The 22,497-nt window shown below is 49.9% G+C and overlaps 1 protein-coding gene across 4 annotated transcripts in view; it reads left to right on the top strand.

Annotated features, from left to right (window-relative positions):
- Window positions 1-1,232: 1,232 nt before the first annotated feature.
- The window catches only part of USP43 (ubiquitin specific peptidase 43), a 62,655-nt gene continuing 41,390 nt past the window's right edge, over window positions 1,233-22,497 (top strand). For all 4 annotated transcript variants that reach the window (XM_078437752.2, XM_078437754.2, XM_078437753.2 and 1 more), the window contains exons 1-3: window positions 1,233-1,854; window positions 12,548-12,679; window positions 18,649-18,752. In XM_078437752.2, coding sequence (XP_078293878.1) covers window positions 1,354-1,854; window positions 12,548-12,679; window positions 18,649-18,752 — 737 coding nt within the window. In that variant the 5' untranslated portion in view covers window positions 1,233-1,353. The remainder of the gene's footprint in view (window positions 1,855-12,547; window positions 12,680-18,648; window positions 18,753-22,497) is intronic.

Here is a 22,497-nt window from a genome sequence, read left to right on the forward strand (position 1 = left end):
AAGCAGGCTCTGGGCTCTGAGCTGTCAGCACAGAGCCCTAGGCGGGGCTCAAATTCATGAACCCTGAGATCATGACCTGAGCTGAGGTGGAGTTGGATGCTCAACCGACTGAGCCACCCAGGCACCCCCTCATAGATGCTTTTCTAGGCAAGGGAAGGACCTTGTATATGAATCATCCAACCGGGTATCTTTTTCCAGAAAGGGTAAATCGTGGCATTTTTCCAGAAACACTTCAAGTCTCCAATTCACAGTACAGTGTTTTATTCTAAGCCTTTTTTTCTTTTTCTTTTTTTGCCTGCTGGGCAAAAACCCAGGTAACCTGCTGGGGCCCTCTTTGACATATCAAGGTGGATATTTAATAAATGATCACTTTATCAAATGAGTAACATTTCAGGGCGTCGATGTAATAATGCATCCCGCTGATCTCTTTCTGAGCCAGAAACTGATGAGAAATTCGTCTGTAAGACTTCGATTAATTATAAACCTGACAGTCACAGGATCAAGTGAACGGAGGCCCCCAGAGTCACCCAGGGAACCAAGGGCGGGTCAAGGCCAAGCCAGCTCTGATTGGGCATCAATTCAGCGAGGAGTTTTGCTTTCGGAGCGAACCGGGGGCCGCACAGGGGGCGCGCCCGAGAGCCGGAAAACTTCCTGGATGAGCAAATACGGAGGTTGCAAAGCGCCAGCCGGTGCAGAGCCGGGTCGAGTTCCGGCGTCCCCGCCCACGGGGCTTGCGGCCTCGGGACAGGTGTCAACCTCCCTGCGCCCGCTTCCCCACCAGCTGAAGCGAGACGGGGGAGGTCTCGCCAGGTTTGGGGAAGCGACTCTGACCTGGTAGTTGAAACAAGCAAACCACAACCGTCCCGGGTGGGGTCTTCACAGGGCGACACGCGGCTCCCGCTTCTGGTCCCACGGTGGCCTCCCCTAGGGGGCAGACGGGGCCGGGAGGCGGTGGCGCCCGCAGGTGGGAGCACCCCGCGGTGCACTCCCCAGCCCGTCACGGCTCCCGGCGCGCCAGAGGCTGGCGGGGAACGGGAGGGAAATTCGGGGCGTCGGTTCGCAAGAGGTGAGGGCGGGGGGCGGAGGGGGGGTGGGACCCGGAGCCGGCGACGCGCGGCGCCTCCGCTCGCTGGGCGGCGGCGCTGCCCTGGGCGGGCCCGGCGGCCGGATTCCCGCGCGGGGCGGGGCGGCCCCGCCCTTGGCTCCGCCCCCGCCCGGTCCGGGCACACCTGGCCCGCAGGTAGCCGGCGCCCGCCGCCTTTCCGGAGCCGTCAGGGCGGGTCGGCGGCGCGTCGGCCTCGCGGCCGAGGGGAGGGGGCTCGGCTCCGGAGAGGGGGCGCGCGGGCGGGAGCCATGGAGCCGGGCGCGGGGGCCGCGGCGGGAGAGGGGCCGCCCGCGCCCCGGCCCCGCCGCCGCCGCCGCCGCTCCCTGCGTCGCCTGCTCGGCCGCTTCCTGCTGGCGCTGAGCAGCCGCTCCCGCCCGGGGGCCTCGCCGCCCCGGCCCCGGCCGGGACCCCGCGAAGGCGACGGCGAGGGGGGCTTCGCGCCCCCGGGCCCCGCCCCAGCCGCGCGCGGCAGCCCCGGGGAGCGGCGCGCGGCCGGCCCCCAGCCCCAGGCCCCCGCCGGCGACGGCGCGCGGCCCCCGGGCGCGCAGGGCTTGAAGAACCACGGCAACACCTGTTTCATGAACGCCGTGGTGCAGTGTCTCAGCAACACCGACCTGCTGGCCGAGTTCCTGGCGCTGGGGCGCTACCGGGCGGCGCCGGGCCGCGCCGAGGTCACCGAGCAGCTGGCGGCGCTGGTGCGCGCGCTCTGGACGCGCGAGTACACGCCCCAACTTTCCGCCGAGTTCAAGGTAGGCAGCGCGCCCGCCTCCCGCCGCTGGGCGGCGGCCGCGTCTGGCTGCCCAGGCGCGCGCCCCGTCACGGAAGGGTCCTCCGGGGGCCCTCTTGGGGTGACAACGTAGCCCCGCAGCGCGGCTTACCGCCTTCGTTTCGAGGTGACTTGTGCCACCGCTTGCAAACGTCTTCTCTGGGAATTTCTCCCAGGTGTTTCTTGGGGGTGGGGAGTGGGAGGGGGCTGGTGAGTCGAGTTGAGTCTATTCAGCATTTGTGCGCTCAGCCAACATTTGTTGAAGTGGTGAAGGCCCGCGGACACTTTCCAGCCTGCAGGGGGGCGGGGTGGGCAGCCTGACACCCAAGGCCAGGGCCTCGGAGGAAGGAGGGGGCGATCGCAATGAGCAGGACGAGGCCGGGTCGAGGTCTAGGGGTAATCCTGGTGGAGGAAACAGCAAGAACAAGCCCCACAGACCCGAAGGAGCTGAGAATCGGGGACGCGGAACGAAAACTACCGGCCGGAGCCCGGGAGGGTAGTGTGGGGCATGGATGAGGTTGGTCAGATCACGTAAGGTCTTGGAAGCAGTGGTAAGGCGTTTGGGTTTTGTTATAAAAAAAATTTTTTTTTTGATGTTTATTTATTTTTGGGAGATAGAAAGAGACAGGGTGTGAGCAGGGGAGGGGCAGAGAGAGAGAGAGGGAGACAGAATCCGAAGCCGGTTCCAGGCTCTGAGCTGTCAGCACAGAGCCTGACGCGGGGCTCGAACCCATGAACCATGAGATGAACCAGAGATCAGGACCCGAGCCGAAGTCAGACGCTGAACCCACCAAGCCATCCAGAGGCCTCTGTTTGTGTTTTATTCTAAACCCAATGGAACCCGAGTGCCCCCCATCCTTCCGGGAGGCAATGGATGCGGTATATTGGAGTTGCATCCTTGTTAAATGGCCCGTCATGCCTTAGTTTGGGGTTGCATTCACTGGCCCCAGGGTCACGTTCTACTTACCCTGTGCCGTAGGGTCATGAGGCTTTGGAAGTTCTGTATATCACATCTCGCCACCACCCCCCCACCCCCGACCCTCCCCACCACCAGGGTTAAGCGGGCTGTTGGGGATCCCAGTTGGATTGTAGAGTTCCCGATCATTGATGCACATGACTTGCTTCCTGCTAAAAAACCACAGCTCTGGGCACAGAAGTGGAGCTCCCCGTAGACTAGCGATTGTTCTTGGGGGAGGGGGAACCTGTCAGTGTTCATTCCACAGGCATCACCGCTCTTGAGTTTCAGCCTGAAAAAGCAGTCCTTGCCATGTGACCCGCAGGGTGCCACTCTCCCCTCTTCCTCTCTCCAGCTTCCACTACTGAAGCATTGTTGGGCAGGTGTCAGTGGGTCAAATGGGTGTCATTAATATCCCCTTTTGACAACCTCCGCGTTGGAAATGATGAGGCAGTACAGTAATTCCCCCCCGCCCCCCATAATACTTTGGGGATACATCCCAAGACCCCCAGGGTGTGCTTATAACCACAGATTGTACCAAACCCTACATATACAATGTTTCTTCCTATACATATGTACTGAGGGCACTTTAATTTATACGTTAGGTACGGTAAGACATTAACAACAATAAGTCCTAATAAAATAGAACAGTTATAACAATATGCTGTAATAAAAGTTATGGGAATGTGGTGTCTCTCAAATATGATAAACTGTACTCACCCGTCTTGCCAAGATGTGAGATGATGCAGTGCCTACGTGACGAGATGAAGTGAGGTCATTGACATAGGCCCGGCCGCACAGTTGACCTCTTGACCCAACTCCGGAGGACCATCTTCTTCTTGCACGAGGTTGACCACCTGTTAACTGGAACCACAGAAAACAAGCAAAATTTAGGATACAGGGATTACTCCAGGGTATGGTGGTTAAGAGCAAGGTCTCTGGAGCTTTGTGACTTTGAGCAAGTTAGCAAATCTGCCTCCACTTTGCCCACCTATGAAATGGGATCATGGTGGTATCTACCTTATTATCAGTTGTTGGAAGGATTCACTGGGTCCCACGTACAGCGCTTAGGGCAGTGCCTGACCCTGGGAAGCTTCTGTCATTTCTATCATTGTTTTTCTTTTTTTAATGTTTATTTTTGAGAGAGAGAGAGAGAGAGAGAGAGAGAGAGAGAGACAAAATCCAAAGCAGGCTCCAGACTCTGAGCTGTCAGCACAGAGTCCGACGCGGGGCTCGAACCCATGAACCATAAGATCATGACCTGAGCTGAAGTCGGATGCTTAGCCGACTGAGCCACCCAGGCACCCCTCATTCCTACCATTCTGTCTCCTCACCTACAGAGACCTGGAGGAGGGAGGAGGTCGTGTTTATGCACCTTTTCTCCTGCTGGGTACATTTTCATGCAGTTCCTGCGCAGGTGGGAGAGACAGGAGTACCTGGGAAAAATCCTCCAAATTAGTAACCACTCTCACTGATGCACCAGGATTTCCCATCTCACTCCTGCTCTCAAATCCCCAAAGCCTAGAAGCTCCCTGTGAGCCCGGGGGGGGGGGGGGGGGGCTGGAAGGGAGTCACCTTGTTAATTGTTAACGAGGGTGTTGTCATCCGAGGTTTCCTGGGACTTTTGGGGGTAGCCAGGCTTGAAGGGAGCAGAGGATTCCAGTATCTGGACTTATTAATAAACCTTGCTGATTAGAATCTAGGTGGGCTCCTCTTATTTTACAGATGAGGAAACATCCCTTCACCCAACACATATGTCTGGAGTGTCCCAGCACTTTCCCAGGAACATGGAAGGCACAAGAAGACAGGAGTACAAGACCTCTAGGGGAACTCCCTACAGATTGTACCAAACCCTACATATACAATGTTTCTTCCTATACATACGTACTGAGGGCACTTTAATTTATACGTTAGGTACGGTAAGACATTAACAACAATAAGTCCTAATAAAATAGAACAGTTATAACAATATGCTGTAAAAAAAGTAATAAAACTCCCCAGGAGTTCCCCCGTCCAGCGGGAGAGGCTGATGTTTTGAAGTAACCGCACAGACACATGGTCAGAGCTGGTGATGAGTGCCCGAAAATAAAAATACAGGGCTCTGTGGCAGTTCTGGCAGGAAGATGTGATTGATGGGGGGACCCAGGGAGGAGGGGTGTCCCAGGAGAAGGAACCATCCGGAGAGGTCAACCAAGGACAGGGGAGGGTGGGGACGTGCATTCCCTGCCAATCGCCAAGGCAGGCGGGGCTGAGGGCCCTCTCGCTGGCTCTGCAGAATGAATGGAAGATTAAGTGAATTAATGGAAGCCTGTGTCCCCAGGCCGAGGATGCTGGATGGAGAATGGGTTGGGGACAAGCCACATAAGGTTTTCTCAAGGAGTTTGGTCTTGAGGAAAGGGGGAGTCAAGAAGGGACCGGCATACTGGAGTGAGCAACCCCAACCCCAACCATGAAAATGGGATGGTTGTACAGTGTTCCTCTGTCCTGCCCTCCGAGGCACCCAGCCTCCCACAGACAATAGGACTGCTCTTTATTTTAACAGCTAATGAATACATACATTAAAACAAATCCTGTCCGTGGCATTATCTAGGATGCTTTGCTTTTCTAATGATGTAATCAAAGGTGTGTATCATATAAAATATCGGGAAGGTGCCAAAGCGTAAATAATGGTTTGAAACTCTGCCCACTAGAGACACCCTTCATAAACGCTGATGTGTTTCCAAGCATCTACAGGTTGGAAATTCTAGTTTTGTATCCGGCTTTTTTCATGTAAATATCATCATGAGACTTTCTCCTGGTCATTCAATATTCGGTAAAACTTAATTTTAAATGATTTTATATTTCATTAAATGAAAAAGTCCCTGCAGAGACATTTACATGCTGTACAAGTTTCCAGTTATCACACTGTAATCAAAAATTCTTGTGCTTAAATCATTGTCCTCAGCCCTGACCATTTCCTGAATTTAATCCTTTGAAGTGAACTTGCATGGCCAAAGACTTGACTATTTTATTTTTATGTGTTTTTTAAAAATTGTTTAATGTTTATTTATTTTTGAGAGAAAGACAGAGCACGAGGGAGGAGGGGCAGAGAGAGAAGGAGACACAGAATCCGAAGCAGGCTCCAGGCTCCGAGCCATCAGCACAGAGCCTGATGCAGGGCTTGAACCCATGAACCATGAGATCATGACCTGAGCTGAAGTTGGATGCTTAATTGACTGAGCTACCCAGATGCCCCCATTTTTATGTTTTTTCATTTTTTAAAGTTTATTTACTTTGAGGGAGAGAGAATCCCAAGCAGACTCCATGTGGAGCCCAGCGTGGGGCTCAATCGCACGAACTGTGAGATCATGACTTGAGCCGACAGACACTCAACTGACCCAGCCACCCAGGAGCCCCTGTTTCTTTTTTCCTTTTTAAATCAACGTGGTTGAGGTATAATTTATATACGGCACAATGCATCCTTTTTAAAACATTGAGCTATACCTGACATACAACACTGTGTAAAGTTTAAGGCGTCAAGGGATCGATCTGATACATCTATGTCGCAGTATGATTGCTATAGATAGCATTAGCAACCATCCGTGCGGTGTGTCACAGGGTGACCATTTTTTCTAGGGTTGGGGACAGTTAAAAGCCAATCACTTAGCAAGTGTAATATTTATTGTACAGTTTTGTTGTCTCTAACTACCGTAGTGCGTTTCCAGGTCTTATTTATCAGTTGCACGTTCGTACCGTTCGACAGCATGTACCCCGATTTCTGACCGCCCAGCCCCTGGAAACCACCATTTTACTGGCTGCTCTTAGGAGGTTTGACTTCTTTAGATTCCACATGTAAGATACAGCATTGGTATTTCTCCTTCTCCGTCTGACTTATCTCACTTAGTGTAATGTCCTCCAGATTCATCCATGTTGTGGTAGGATGACGTTTTGTGTCATGGCTGGATAAAAACGCACCCGTTGTCAAGGTAGAATTTGATGGGTTTTGACATGGGTATACGTGTATGATCACCACCAGTTAATTTTTTTTTTTTTTTTACTTTTTAAATCAACTTTATCGGGCTTGGCTATTTTTAGCATCCACACCGACAAATTTCTTTCCAAATAATGACACCAAGTTTCACATGGTCTATCTATTTATTTTATAATGTTTATTTATTTTGAGAGAGAGAGAGGGAGGGAGAGGGAGAGAGAGACAGAGACTGAATAGGGGAGGGGCAGAGAGAGAGAGGGAGACACAGAATCCGAAGCAGGTTCCAGGCTCCAAGCTGTCAGCGCAGAGCTCATGCAGGGCTCGAACTCACGAACCGTGAGATCATGACCTGAGCTGAAATCAAGAGTCAGACACTTAGGGGTGCCTGGGTGGCTCAGTTGGTTTAGCATCTAACTTCGGCTCAGGTCATGATCTCACGGTCGGTGGGTTCGAACCCCACATCCGGCTCTGTGCTGTCAGCTCAGAGCCTGGAGCCTGCTTCGGATTCTGTGTCTCCCTCTCTCTCTGCCCCTCCCCACTCACACTCTGTCTTTCTCTCTCAAAAATAAACATTTAAAAAAAAAGTCAGATACTTAATTTTCTCTTTTATTTATTGCACAAATAGAAATAGCATCTCGTTTTCTTTTTATTTCTTTAAGAGTAAGGTACAGGATTTTTATGGTTCTTTACTAGTTGTAAGGAGGCTCTTGGAACTACCTGTTCATGTTGGTTGTCTGTCCATTCTGCCAGGGTTTCAGTGCTCTTTTTACTTGTTTCTGCGAGTTCCTCAACCCTTATACATGCCACAGATGTCTTCTCCAAACTCCTTCCTGTCCCCAGTGCTGGAAGGTGTAGATTTATTTACATCGTACCTTTTGATAAATATTCTATTTTATGTATTTCTAGTTTTCCCATGGCTATATTCAGGATTCTAGCCATCTGGAGTTTATCATAGCTTATGTACTTAAGCATCAATTTTAGACCTACAGTTTTAGACATACAGTATGCCTCAAATCATGCACTAGAGGCATTGCTTTTTAAAAGCAAGGATGTCTCCTTCGTTGCTCTTTTATTTTGGAAGTTCTGGAAAAAACAGTAAGACACGATGTGGCATTGAGTAAAAAATATTGAGCAGAAAGGAAATTACTGGATGGGCCTAGAAATCCATATTGTAGAGTTATTGCGGTCACTAAAGAGGTCAGAAACAAGATAGAAAACAAAAGCAATAACCATTTAGAACGTATGAAAATAAGATTTCATTCACAAAACCCACCAGAAGTATGAAATAGCTAGGAATAATTTTGTAAGGGATGTGTTAAAAATTATCAGTGTTGAGGGGCGCCTGGGTGGCCAGACTTAGGCTCAGTCATGATGTCACAGTGTGTGGGTTCTAGCCCTGCGTCAGGCTCTGTGCTCACAGCTCGGAGACTGGAGCCTGCTCCAGATTCTGTGTCTCCCCCTGTCTCTGCCCCTTCCCCACTCATGCTCTTTCTCTCTCTCTCTCTCTCTCTCTCTCTCTCAAAAATAAATAAACATTAAAAAAATTAAAAATAATAAAATAAATAAAAATAAAAAATCAGTATTGACAGAGAGACCCACACACATACGCAGGTAGGGCTATGCTGTGTTGTGGGGTAAACATACTAAAGATTTCCGTCCATCTCTCCCAAGTGAGGGTTTCGCTTTAATACAGTTCTGGTCACATTTTAATAGACTTTCTGTGTCTTCTGTAGGGATCAATAGGTCAAGTTATTTTGAAAAAAGCCCCAAGTCTGTAAAATACCTGGTTTTTTGGGGAAAAAAACAAAACAAACAAACACAACGAAAGAACAAAACTCACTGTAAAAAAATTTGCAGCATCCAAAGGAAGAAATCACTTATGGTCCCATCCTTCCTTCTGTGATAACCAGTGGTTAATATTTTGCCATGTAGTTCTGGTCTTTGCCTAGCTACAAATAGATGTCAAACAATCTCAAATAGGTATTTTTGCACTTTAAAAAAAAAATGATAGGATCATTTATTCTCATTATTTCCTCCAGCATAGTTTTTAAGGCCAGCTGAGTGTGCTGTAAGGCTTCCCCAGGAGAGTTCAATGCATACAGTTTCTCTACTGTCCTTTCCTTATGCTAAATCCTCCAAAATGAAATTACTGTGTATACGTAGAAGGACCCTTATTTTAGTTTTTAATTTTTAAGTTTATTCTATTTTGAGAGAGAGAGAGAGAGAGCACGCGCGCACGTGCACGAGTAGGGGAAGAGCAGAGAGAGAGAATCCCGAACAGGATCCGAGCTGTCAGTGCAGAGCCTGACGCGGGGCTCCAACTCATGAACCCGCGAGCTCACGACCTGAGCCGAAATCAAGAGCCGGCCGCTCAACCGACTTAGCCACCCAGGCGCCCCCGTAGGGACGTTTCTAAGGCCCTATCTCGTCTATCTTTTTGAAGTTGTCGAAAGAATTTGACAGAATTCCAGGATCCTTTCTGGAAAGGTTGTCTGGCTTTCCAGTCAGGCAGAGATGAAGAGTGTCCATCTTAAAGGCTCAGCATGGTTAGCACGAAGGGAATGGGTTTCACATGGAAGGAAGGAAATGTCAAGGCGTAGACTGCAGGACTGGAAAAATATGTCTGGGGCACCTGAGTGGCTCGGTGACCTGGAGTTTTCAAACACGTGGGAGTGTGGTGAAGGCTTGGTCCAGGCCAGTTGGAGGATGGTAGGTTGTTGGGTGGTGAGTCAGGGAGGGTTTGAGTAGAGGCATGACGTTACCCGACTGGGCTGTGCTGCGGCAGAGGGGGAGGGCTGGCCACGGAGGGAGGCTCTGGGCTGGGCATGGCCACCGCCCTCTGGATCAGCAGCGGTTAGGACTCAGTGGCAGGAATGGCTCTCTACTGAAGGGGCAGGGCAGAGACACATTGGGAACCAGATTCCAGAATCCTTGATTGACCCTGACCCATGGGGGTACAAGAGAGAATCCGAGAGGGGATACCGATGTTAAGAGGGAAGAAAGGCTGGTTTTAGGGGCACCTGGGTGGTTCATTCAGTTAAGCCTCCAACTCGATCACGATCTCACGGTTCGTGAGTTCCAGCCTTGCATCAGGCTCTGTGCCGACAGCGGGGAGCCTGCTTGGGATTCTCTTTCTCCCTCTCTCTGCCCCTCTCCTGCTCGTGCACACATGTGCATGCTCGCTCGCTCTCAAAATAAATAAATATTTTAAAAAAATATAAAGGAAGACCCGGTTTCAGAGATTCTGAGTTGGAGGCACTGCTCACTTCAGAGACGATGTTGGATCTAAGGATATCGTGGGATATTGAGGGTGGCTAGGCATTGGGTCACCACATGCAATATGCAATGCGCAGTTAAATTTGACTTTCAGATAAACAATGAGTAACTTTGTAGTGTAAATACATCCCAGATATTGCATACGGTATACGTATACTAAAAACAATCATCGTTTATCTGAAATTCGAACTAAACTGAGCACCTTGCATTTTTTCTTACGTTTATTTATTTATTTTGAGAGACGGAGAAAGAGAGAGAGCATGAACAGGGGAGGGTCAGAGAGAGAGGGAGACACAGAATCCGAAGCAGGCTCCAGGCTCCGAACTGTCAGCACAGAGCCCGATGCGGGGCTCAAACCCATGAACCGTGAGATCATGACCTGAGCCAAATTCGGACACTGAACCGACTGAGCCACCCAGGTGCCCCCTACCTTGCATTTTTATTTGCTACATCTGGCGGAGGAAGAAATCAAACTAGATGCAAAACTAGCAAGACTGGAATGAAGACTAACCGCCCGTATTTCAGCTCATTCAATCTTGCATTTTTGCTGTGTCATAGCCTAAAGTTTGTGGAAGGATTAAAGAAAGAAAAAGGAAAAAGCCCAGCCTACTTGATTTGATTGGCAGTGGTGAGAATCGGCCGGGGCCATGGTTCTCAGACCGCTCCCTTTGGCGGGCGGGAGCTGAGGACACCCCTGTGTGGGACAAGCACCTGATGCCTGGCTGCGTCTAAGGGCAGAACAAACAGCTACAGTATACATGTGCACCTGTATATGTGCACACACTCAGACACGGAGATTTGCTGTTCTCAGATGCTCATGCTTGCACATGCATTTAGAAAAATGCCCCGGGTGGAAGGAGGCCTGGGGGGCTCAGTCTGTTAAGCATCTGACTCTTGATTTCAGCTCAGGTCATAATCTCACAGTTTGTGGGTTCAAGCCCCACATCGGGCTCTGAGCTGTGTCAAATCTTGCTTGGAATTCCCTTTCCTTCTTTCTCTGCCCCTCTCCTGCTCTCGTGTGCTCTCTCTCTCACTCTCTCTCAAACCAAACTTAAAAAAATTCTTTTTTAATTTCCTTGGAAAGATGCTTTAAAAAAAATGCTAAGGGTGGCCTCCCTCTGGGGACAGGCACCCAGAGATGGGGGCTGGGTGGAGGTAAGACTTTTCATTATCATCCTTTTCTTTAAGTATGTGCATATATTACCCTTTGAAATAAACCTTTAAAACAACTGGAATACACATTCACATAGAAAATGATTTAAGTTGTGGGGCACCTGGGTGGCTCAGTCGGTTAAACGTCTCTTGATCTCAGCTGAAGTTCAAGTTGATTGCGTTTTGCGAGTTCAAGCCCCGCATCGGGCTCTGCACCGTCAGCTTGGGATTCTCTCTCTCCCGCTCTCTCTGCCCCTTCCCCGCTTACACTCTGAATCTCTAAATAAATAAACATAAAAAAAAAAAAAGAATTAAAAAAATAGGAGAAAGTGATGAGGTTATGACACAGTTTCCCAGAAGGGCAGAGGAACATCCATGCCGGTGGCTCTCATGTACCTTGTTCACTGTTGTGGTCCTTACAATAGTATCTGGCACATGGTAGGCACTAAATCAATATGTGTGAAAGGGGCGAGGGGCTGGTCCAGCCATCGTGTGATCTAAGCACAGAAGTTTAATTTCACACCTGCTAGAAAGAGGCAGTAAGGCAGCCGTGTGCACGGTGTTCAGGGCCACGTCCTTCAGCATGCCCTGCGGTCATTCACAAGACATAGCTGAAGCCTTGGGAGCGAATTTATCACCGACGGAGAGAGGAGGGCAAGGTGCTTTCCCCAGCGGGGGTGGGGGCACAGAGGGGCAGGGTGGAAACAGACTGATGGAGGCGGCCAGGGGAACGTGTGCCCTCGCGATCAAGGGAGAAGAGCTTCCGGAAGGACAGATGGCCGACAGCATCCAAATACTCAGCCAAGACAGCCCTGTGGCTTTTCAAAGGACGGGATGTCTGTTAGTAGTTTTTCCGGGGGGTCAGGGGGTGGGAACAAGGTACCTTGTATACAGAACACCCTTCTAGCATTTGGGGACACTGCCTCCCAAGGGCAGGCTTTGGTGGGAAAGTTCTTACCCCATGCCATTTCTTTTAAATTTTATTTTTTGTTAATGTTTATTTATTTTTGAGAGAGAGACAGAGACAGAGCGCAAGCGGGGAGGGGCAGAGAGAGGGAGACACAGAATCCAAAGCAGGATCCAGGCTCCGAACTGTCAGCACAGAGTAGGGCTCGAGCTCACAGACTGAGATCATGACCTGAGCTGAAGTTGGATGCTTAACCGACTGAGCCACCCAGGCGCCCAGTCCCCCTATACCGTTTCCCAGGTTGTCAGCCCTGCTCAGGGCTGAATAGTGACCGCTGCGAGACTTGGTGCCTCTAGGCCCTGACTTGGGTGACTACGGGGCTAAACTGACCCTCTGGTTTTCTACTTTCTTGTCAGAATGCTGTTTCCAAGTATGGCTCTCAGTTCCAAGGCAATGCCCAGCACGACGCCCTGGAGTTCTTGCTCTGGCTTCTGGACCGTGTGCACGAGGACTTGGAAGTCTCCTCCCAAGGGCCCGGGTCCGAGAAGGTTGGCCACTCTTTCTTTTCTTCCTTTTTTTTTTTTTTTTAAATGTTTATTTATTGTTGAGAGAAACAGAGACAGCGCATGAGTGGGGGAGGGGCAGAGAGAGAGGGAGACACAGAACACAGAATCCGAAGCAGGCTCCAGGCTCTGAGCCATCAGCACAGAGCCCGACGCGAGGCTCGAACTCACAAACCGCGAGATCATGACCTGAACCGAAGTCGGACGCTCGACCGACTGAGCCACCCAGGCACCCCTCCTTTCATTTTATAGTTCGCAAAATCTCGGGGCGCCTGGTTGGCTCAGTGTCCGACTCTTGGTTTCTGCTCAGGTCATGATCCCAGGGTCATGGGATCGAGCCCCACGTCAGGTTCTGCCCTGCGTGTGGAGCCTGGTTAAGATTCTTTTTCTCTCTCCAACATAAAATTAAAATTATAAAGTTTGAAACTTCTCCTTTTTTCTATATTCTGCGCATTAGTATGGCCGTCTGAGGCCCTGAATACCGTTCGTTATTATTTTGAGAAGATACCGTTTTATGTTTATCACTGCTTCCTGGGTGATGTACCCCATAGAACAGGATTTCTCAACCTTTCTTCTCAAGACAGGATGGATGACTGCACGTGTATACTTAGCATTCCCACATTTTAATGGAACTCCCAACCTTTGGGAGTAAGAAAGCACTAAATTATTTCTAACAGCCACAGTTTATATATATATGTAGAGAGAGAGATTATGTATCTATCTATATCTATATCTATATCTATATCTATATCTATATCTATATATCTATATCTCACAGTTGATTTATCAGCTGTATTCTCTGTAGGCTTTGCTAAATGAAGATTAATGATAGGTTCTGCTCTAATGGTCTTTTATTTCTCACTTAAGAAAGTCAAAGCAAGAGGGGGCACCTGGATGGCTCAGTCAGTTAAGCCTCCGACTCTTGATTTCGGCTCAGGTCATGGTCTCATGGTCCGTGAGATCGAGCCCCACACTGGGCTCTACCCTGGCAGCACAGAGCCTGCTTGGGATTCTCTCTCTCCCTCTGTCTCTCTCTCTGCCCCTCCTCTCCTCGTGCTTTGTCTCTCTCCTTCTCTCAAAAATAAATAAATAAAAATTAGGGGGAAAAAAAGTCAAAGCAAGTGAAGTCATTGTACCACAAGTGAGCAAAGTTCTTTTTTTATTTTTAATTTTTAAAAAATGTTTATTTTTGAGAGAGGGAGAGAGAGAGAGAGAGATTGAGAGCATGAGTGGGGGAGGGGCAGAGAGAGGGAAACACAGAATCCAAAGCAGCCTCCAGGCTTTGAACTGTCAGCACAGAGCCCAATGCGGGGTTGAAACCCACGAACCGTGAAATCATGACCTGAGCTGAAGTCAGACGTATAACCGACAGAGCCGCTCAGGCACCCCAACAAAGTTATTTTAACAATGTCCGTGAAGATATATGCTAACTAATTTCGATGTAAATTAAAAAAAATAAAACTAATAATAATGAAAAAAAAAAACCCAATGTCTATGAAGAAGCTGCTGTAATTTACAAAGGTTTCACAAGCTTTGGTAATTAATCAGGCACAGGTTGCTTTGGATGTGTCTGAACACTGATCCAGATGCGATCACAAGAAGAACTTTACTGGTTTTGTTTTAAGTTCCCATGCTTCTCATGAATCAATTAAAAAAAAAAAAAACCCTGGAGGTGGGTCTTTCGGGCTGTCCCCTTCCCACCCCTTTGTTGTTTGCTTGGAGCCCATCATAGTAGAGTAATAGTGAAGGAATAGAGGTCACAGTCTTGTAGAATGAAAGTCTAGATGTCTAACACACTCCTGATGGCTATAGTTAATCATCCTGTCTCAAATACTGGAAATTTGCTAAGAGACTAGATTTCAGGGGCTCTCACCGCACACAGAAAGGTAACCAAGGAGACGGATATGTGAACTACTTAGATTATGGCATCGTTTTGCTATGTATGTATATACCAAGGCATCACGTTGTATACCTTAACTATGTACTGTTAAAAAAAAATTTTTTTTAATGTTTGTTTATTGTTGAGAGAGAGAGAGAGAGAGAGACAGAGTGCGAGCAGGGGAAGGGACAGAAAGACAGGGAGATAATAGAATCTGAAGCAGGCTCTTGGCTGTCAGCACAGAGCTCAATGTGGGGCTCAAACTCATGAACCACGAGATCGTGATCTGAGCTGAAGTCAGATGCTTAACCAACTGAGCCACCCAGGTGCCCCATGTTCCTTTCTCTTTTAAGACAACGAGTTGGAACTTTAAGAAAAGGAGGGCATAACCATAGATGTCTCAAATAAGATTAGACCTATTTTAAGCAGTGTAATGTCATTAAAAGCTAAGAGTTTGTCAGAGCTGGAAAATCCATCCCTTCTGCTCAGGACAACAGGTTGCCAAATACAGGGAACAAGGGAAGTAGTGGTTGCACAGTGCCCCTCAGATCACGTCTTGGGTGCCTTATATACTGAGTAACTTGTCATTGATGGAGTGCTGCTAGGATCATTATCTCCATCACATGTACAAGTAAACCAAGAATCAGGTTGAGTAACCTTCCCAAAGCAACACAGCTGAAGAAGGGACAGAGTCAGGGTTCAAGTACAAGGGGGTCTGGCTTGAAAGCCTGTGTTTTTATCTTAACAAAAGCCACCCCAGTCACCCCTAAACACATAAAAGAAAGCCAAAACATCACCACCGCAAAACCTAGGAGGACCACACACTCCAAAGTTATGGTGTTTTGGGGGATTGTGTTTCTGGGTTGTGGGATTATGGCTGTTTATTCTTTTATGCACAGTGATTTTCTGTTCATCTTATTAAGACCCTTTTAGTTGCAAGTGACAGGAATTTAACTGGGTCCAACTTAAGGAAAGGGCATTTATTGGCTTTATAAATGCCAACAGTATGTTATAAACTTGTGATCCCAGGCTCGTACCAGCTTCAGGTAAGGCTAGATCCAGGGACTCAGATGATGTCACTGGGTCTTTGGCTCTCTATGCCTTGTTGGCTTCATTCTCAGACCAGCTGTGCTCTTGTGATGGCAAGAGGGTCACGTAGTCTTTAGAGATTCAGAAAAACACTCAGGGAAGGATCTGATTGTCCCAGTGAGGTTCACATGTCCATTGCTGGGCAGGTGGCCCGCAGAATGAAATATTCTGATTGGACACGCCTGGGTTGTGAATAATTTGTTCCTGTCGTGCATCTAACTTGATGCCTTTTGTGCTTATTCCACTACTGACACATAAGAGACATTCGCCAAACTCCTGAGTGGTTGAATTGTTACGTAGGTGTCAGCCTCTACCGTTTGTAAGGGTGGCTCGGGTTTTATAGTGAATGAAGACTTAGGTTAAGGAAGTTGCCCAAGGTCACCTAACTTTTACTTGGGGGAAATAGAATGGAACCCGAGTCTGTTTCAAAGTGCACTGGATCTCTTTCCTTATCACGGTGTCTCGTGCCTCCTCAGTTCCCCAGCATAGATGAGAGGACACTACAAGACCGGCTTCCTTCTGGCTGCACAGGGAAGGCATCTTGTCCTGTGTCCCCCTCGCCACCGCTGCCCCCTCCCTGGCTGTGCCTGGCGGCTCTTCCTACCTGGAAAGTCCAGGGCTAGCTAGACAGCCTCCTAAATTGCCTTTCAGTCTCCCTCTTCTGTCCTTTGATGGTTGGAAAAGGCACTGGGCTTAAGGGCGGAAAAGATCACAGAGAGGTTAAGTAACTTGCCCCAAGCCACACAGCAAGTAGGTAGGAGAGTCAGCGTCCACATCTAGGAAATGTGACTCAGGGTTTGTCAACTTCTGCACTGGGGCCAGATAACTCTTTGCTGTGGGGGCTGCCCTGTGCGATATGCATTTGTAAGCATTCTTCTCCCCACAGGTCGTGACTCACAACCAAAGATGTCTCTAGATATTGCCAAATGTGCCCCGGGGGTGGGGGGTCGGTGGGGTTAAAATCCTGACATTTGCTCTCTCGGAAAATTGGGCTGCCTGTGGAGGCCCGGCTGGGGACGCTTGAAGGTCAGGAGCGAGCTGACACGAAACTTCATTTTCCCTCTTGCAAGAAGAGGGCCAGAGCAATTTTTTTTTTTCTTTTTGAGGTTATTTCTGTTTCAAGACCTGTGAAGGCCATAGAAGCTAGGTTTATTTGAAACTGGAATAGAAAACACAGGGACCGCTTTCTTCTCTGTCACCGGAATGATTCTCAAATCCGGCGAAAAGGGCTTATTTTTACCGTCCTGTAGACACTTTCACACAGACCGTCTTTTTGGGAATTCATTATATAGCACGTGCACTCTTGCAGAATTAGGAACGGGATGGGGCAAGGAAAAGGCCCAAGACGGTACCGTTTATTAAGCACCTACTATGCGCCCTGCAGGACACACACATCAGTTTTTCTATTTGAATGGTGGCATAGTGAGGTGAGGTGGATGTGTGACTCTTTTAGATGTGGAATGAGGCTCAGAGAGATGCTCAGGGTCGCTTGGTTAGCAGAGTAGAGCCAGCCTGCTCTGACCTCCAGGTCCACACTTCTGGAACCACTCTGCTGCCTCTCAGCCCAGCCTCGCTCAGGATTTTCTCCTTCCGGACCCCACCCTGGGCGATCCTGCCCACCGCCGTCCCCGGTGAGCCGTGTTAGAGGTTTTTTTTTTTGCAGCTCTCCCAGCAAAGTACCAGAGCAGAGATTGGAATCCAGGCAGCCAGAGCCTGGAGGCTAAATCTTTTTTTTTTTGAGAGAGAGAGAGAGAGCACAAGTGGGAGAGGGGCAGAGAGAGGAGGGCAGAGGATCCGAAGCAGGCTCTGTGCTGACAGCAGTGAGCCCGATCTGGAGCTTGGACTCATGAACCTCGAGATCATGTCATGAGCTGAAGTCAGAGGCTCAACCGACTGAGCCACCCAGGCACCCCCTGGAGGCTGATTCTTACTCCTGCTTGTGTGCTGTTCACTGAACTGGGTAGGGCATTGAAAAGGGGAGACATAGAATGGGAAGCAGGCTCCAGGCTCCGAGCTGTCAGCACAGAGCCCGACGCGGGACTCGAACTCACAAACCGCGAGATCATGACCTGAGCCGAGGTCGGACGCTCAACCAACTGAGCCACCCAGGCGCCCCTTGATGGATTTGAAATTAAATTTCAGACCTTGGTATACTTCCCTTCGAACACTTCACACGCGTTGCTTTTTCCTCGGCTTTTTCCTTGGCTCTTCTAAAATGCTGGGCTTAGAGCCTGGGGTGATGGGGCCACAAGCCACGATTCTGCAGCCACCAGAGGCCGTGAGAGGCAGGGCTTCCCCTAGAGCCTCTGCGGGGATCGTGGCCTTGCTGACGTCTGCTCTGGGGCCTGGGGATGCTGATCTTGGCTGTCTGGCCTCCGGAACTGTGAGAGAATACATTTCTGCTGTTTTCAGCCCGCAGCGTGTGGGAATTTGTTCCTGCAGCCATCAGCAGTAACAAATGAACACATAAGGGGCAGCACGGAGGGGCATGGTAGGATCGACGTGGGGTGAAGGGAGCTTCCACATGATGCCAGGGCACGAAGCCTGGTTTGTCTGGGGCTCGCATGAAGACTGGCTCCCGTGGAGAGGCGGATGGGGCGGTTTAGCAGCCGGAAGATGGGAGATGTGGTGTGGACGCACTGAGTGGTGGCAGAGTGCCCAGCAAAAGGCGCAGGAGGCGTAGACACACGGGGCCCAGCAGGATGGAGAGAAGAACGGGGCAGTCGCTCCAGAGATCGGAGCTGAGTCTGGCTGAGCGTGTGGGAGCTCCCAGGGCTCACGCCCCGGCTCTGCTCATTCAGCACCTTCTGTGCGTGAGGGGGTCTGGGAGGTCTAGAGACTGGCGGAGCAGTAAATTGTGGGGGACTCCCCAGAGGGGTCAGGTCCTGCAGAGTCCTGGCCCAGGGAGGGGTGAAGCGGGCCCAGGAGGAGGCCAGGGCTCACGGGTCTGTGCCTAATCTTGCTTCCTTCCCTCATTTCTTTGCAGCCTCAGCCTGAAGCCAGCAGAACCCCCGAGCACCTCCTGTCCCCATCGGCTCAGCTTCCCCTAGGCCAAAGCTTTGTGCAAAGCCACTTTCAAGCCCAGTATAGGTAAGAATCTAGGTAAGGGTGGGGTGTGCTTAGCATGGATCGCCCAGACTTAGCTGCTGGTAACTGGCCTCCCATCGCCACGCTGCCCCGAGATTGCGAAACAACAGGAACACAAGACAGCCCTTCTCTCTCCCATTGGAAATCCCAGGCAGCCACTCACTCCTTGTTGTCTCTGGCCGTTAGGATTTCCTCCTTCCCTTCTTGCTGGCTCCTGGGTCTCCCGTCTCCTCTTGAAGGGGGTTCTAACAGAGTGTGAATGCGGAGGCCAGGGTTTCGCCCGCAGGCGATCACTGAGAGGTTGTTTAGTTTACCAAGTAATTTCAAGTTCAAGATTTCCCATCAGCGTGGAGGATGTAAAATATATATATATATATGTAAAATATATATATATGTAAAATATATATATATTTAATTATATATATAATTATATATAATAATATAATAATATAAATATATATAATATAAATAATGTAAAATATATATACATGTAATATATATATATGTAAAATATATATATGTAAAATATATATATATGTAAAATATATATATATAATTATGCAGGCTTTGGCTTCAGAAAACTTCTCCTTGGGCTCTTCTATCTGTGACAGCTGAGAGATTCCTATAAGACAGCGTATTTCCAAGTACTATAATGTTTTCATGAGACATTGATTGCAGTGAGCGGTCTAAAGTGGGGAAGAAACCTCCCTGGGCTTTCTTGGAGGAGGTGTGCCTTTTGATGGGGGCTCCGAAGGCTGAATAGGATCGAATGGGCGGGAGCATATTCAGCAAGAACAGATAATCAGGATGCAGGGGAAACCATCGGTTATAGACAACCTCCTCTTGGTGACACAGTCCTTGGTTGCTTAGCGTACTGGGTACTTAAAAACGCCCCGAAACGAGTCTACGTTTTATTGTTGTGCATGAAGTAAGGCCCGTCTATTTCCCGAGAGATGCGGTGTGCATACTGGAGGGAACCTAGATTTCATGGCTAGCCATGAAAGCTACGTGCAGGGTGTCTGCCTTATTTATCTTCAGGTGCCCAGAGCAGAGGCTGCTTGAAACAAAAATGGGACAGGAAAAGAAGAAGAGAGGAGGAGAAAAGAACAGCTAGGAGGGAAAGGGGAGCCTAAGGCCAGGGTCGGTTAGACTGCGGGGAAGGGACACCAGGTACCCCCCGTTGGTGTCTTTGCACAACCAATTTACTTATTTCTTGGCTCATAGCATTCTCTCTTCCCTCTTCCTCTCTTGTGCACGCATGCTCTCTTTCTTCCCTTCTTTCAGGTATCTGAGAGTTGGCTGTGGTGCATGGTCCACCGGTTACAGCCAGGAGCATCACTCCTTGGCCACGAGAGAGAAATTCCAACCAAAGACCCCACATGCTCTCTAGCTATTCGATTCTAGAGATGCCCGAGATATTTACTGTTTAACCTGCTACGAGCCCCTTCCTTCTCGGTGCCAGAGTCCGGCTGTGAACCAGGCACAGCCCCTGTTCTCAAGGAGCTCACGTTCTGCTGGGGGAGGTGTTGGGTAACGCTCACACACGTCACAGCAGCTCTTTGAGGTAGTGATAATTGAAATGATAAGACACAGCTTGGGATGTGGGGGGTGGGAGGCGGCCAGCTTTAGATAAGGTGATCAGAAAGGTCTGGGAAGGCTTCTCAATAGAGGGGACATTTGAGCTGAGAACCTAGAGACAGTGAATCAGCTATTCGCATCTCTGAGGACAAGGTCATGCAGGCAGAGGAAAATGCAGAGGCAAAGGGCCTGGGGTTGGAATGATGTTGGCACATCGAGGGACGGAAAGGCCAAGGGAGCAGCCAGGTGGGGAGGGGTGGGAGGTGAGGCTGGAGAGGTGGGCGGGGGACGTGTCTAAGGTGTCCTGTCCAAGTGTGGGCTTCCGTCTGAAGGGCACAGGAAGCCACTGCAACATTTGAAGCGGGGTGTGGCTGAGGGACTATGGTGGGAGAGTGATGGTGCATGAGACCCCCCGGGGAGGGGTGTAGCAGGGAAGATGGAGGAGTGCATGGGCTGGAATGTGTTCTGGATGTAGACTCAACAGGTCTCGTTCATGACTCTAAGAGTGCAAGGGGAGGGCCTGAGAGAAAGGGAGGAATCTAGGGTGCCTCCTGGGATTTTATGGGGCATTATCACTGGCAGGTGCTTTGAGATGCGTGTTACAGGTGTGAAAGGAAAAAGTCTTGTTTTCTTTACACCCCTCTCTCCTCCTACCCCGCCTACAGACCCTCTGGCACCAGGCGCGTGGGCGTTTTCCCCACACCAGGCAAGAGTCCCCCCCCCCCCACACCCCCCGCCCCAAGTCCCGAGCTGTCACCTGTGCTTCTGACTGGCCGGCTACAGACCAGAGGTCCCCAGGGCCCCCTCCTCACGTTCGGTCACTTGCTAGAGCTGCTCACAGAACTCAGGCAAACAGTTAACTCACTAGGTCAGCAACTCATTGTAAAAGGATACAACTCTGAACAGCCAGACGGAAAAGATGCTTCCGGCAAGGTGTGTGGCAGCCGGTGCAGGGTTTCCCTGCCCTCTCCGGGTGCGCCGTTGCCCCAGGACCCCCACGTGTTCACCAGTCTGGAAGCTCTCCAGACCTCTCCTGGGAGCGTTTTCTTCTGTAGGTCTCCTTACCTTGGTGTGATTGATTACACCATTGATCCCTAGTGATTCATTCAACCTCTGGTCCTCCTTTCCTCCCTTGGAAGTGGAGGGGCGGGACTGAAACTTCCAACCCCCTCCCCCCGCCCCCAACTGTTTCCCCTGGCCACCGGCCCTCATCCTCAGGTGTCTGAGGCTATCCCCGAGTCCCCTCATTAATAGAACTCAGGTGTGGTTGAAAGGTGGCCCTTTTGTCCTTCTGGCTCCCATCTTTTAGGTAATTCCAAGAGTTTTAGGAGCCCTGTGCCAGGAACTAGGACCAAAACCAAATATGTAGTTTCTTATTATAAATCACGTGATCACACGGTCTGTGATCGGCGTGGGCTGAGTCAGGACATGATTCCTGAGCAACTGACTTTAAGCCGATCAGATATATTCAAGACCGCTAGTGCTCTCTGGGTAGTTTACTGTAGAATGAAGAGTAACAAGTGAGGTGTTCAAGCTAAAAAGAAAAAAAAAGGGGGGGGGGGGACCAGTGACAGCTGAAAATACCTGCTTTGTGCCTGATAGTCTGTAGTAAAGAAAAAAATACAGTTAGGGATGTCCGTCTGGGCGAGGGCTTTTGAGCTCTGGGAAGCGATTTTCTAGAGTGGCCAACGGATACCAGCTCCAAGCTGGTGGTGTTTCCTGAGGCCCTGGGCACTCTTCAGGGAGGGCTTGCTGGGGATGGAAAGTCACCGCGGTATCGGCCTTCTTTAAGAGAGGATTCACTGTGGGTGAATTCAGAGACCCCCGTGCAGTGAGGGTGCCGCCTCCCTTTTAGGGTGTTGGGTTTTCGGCTTTGGCTTTGGCCTCAGGGTGCTGGAGGTTATGGGCTACAGGGAAAATAATCAGTTATTCCATATGGTTCGTACCACAACCTAAAAAAACCTCCGTGAGCTTCACGACCGCAGAGCGCCGCTGTGTTGGAGTTTGGGCCACAGGCGGGGAGGCCGTGGGAGTGCACCTGCAGGGGGGCGATGTGCGCATGCGCACCTGCGTGTATTCTTTTCTTCGGGGCTCCTGGCTCTTATTCGCAGAGAAGTCTTACCTGGTCCCTGTAACAGGCAGCATTTCCCCTATGGCCGAGCGTGTTTCT

This window comes from Panthera onca, chromosome E1 (assembly GCF_046562875.1).
Source record: "Panthera onca isolate mPanOnc1 chromosome E1, mPanOnc1 haplotype 2, whole genome shotgun sequence".
Taxonomy (NCBI): Eukaryota; Metazoa; Chordata; class Mammalia; order Carnivora; family Felidae; genus Panthera; species Panthera onca.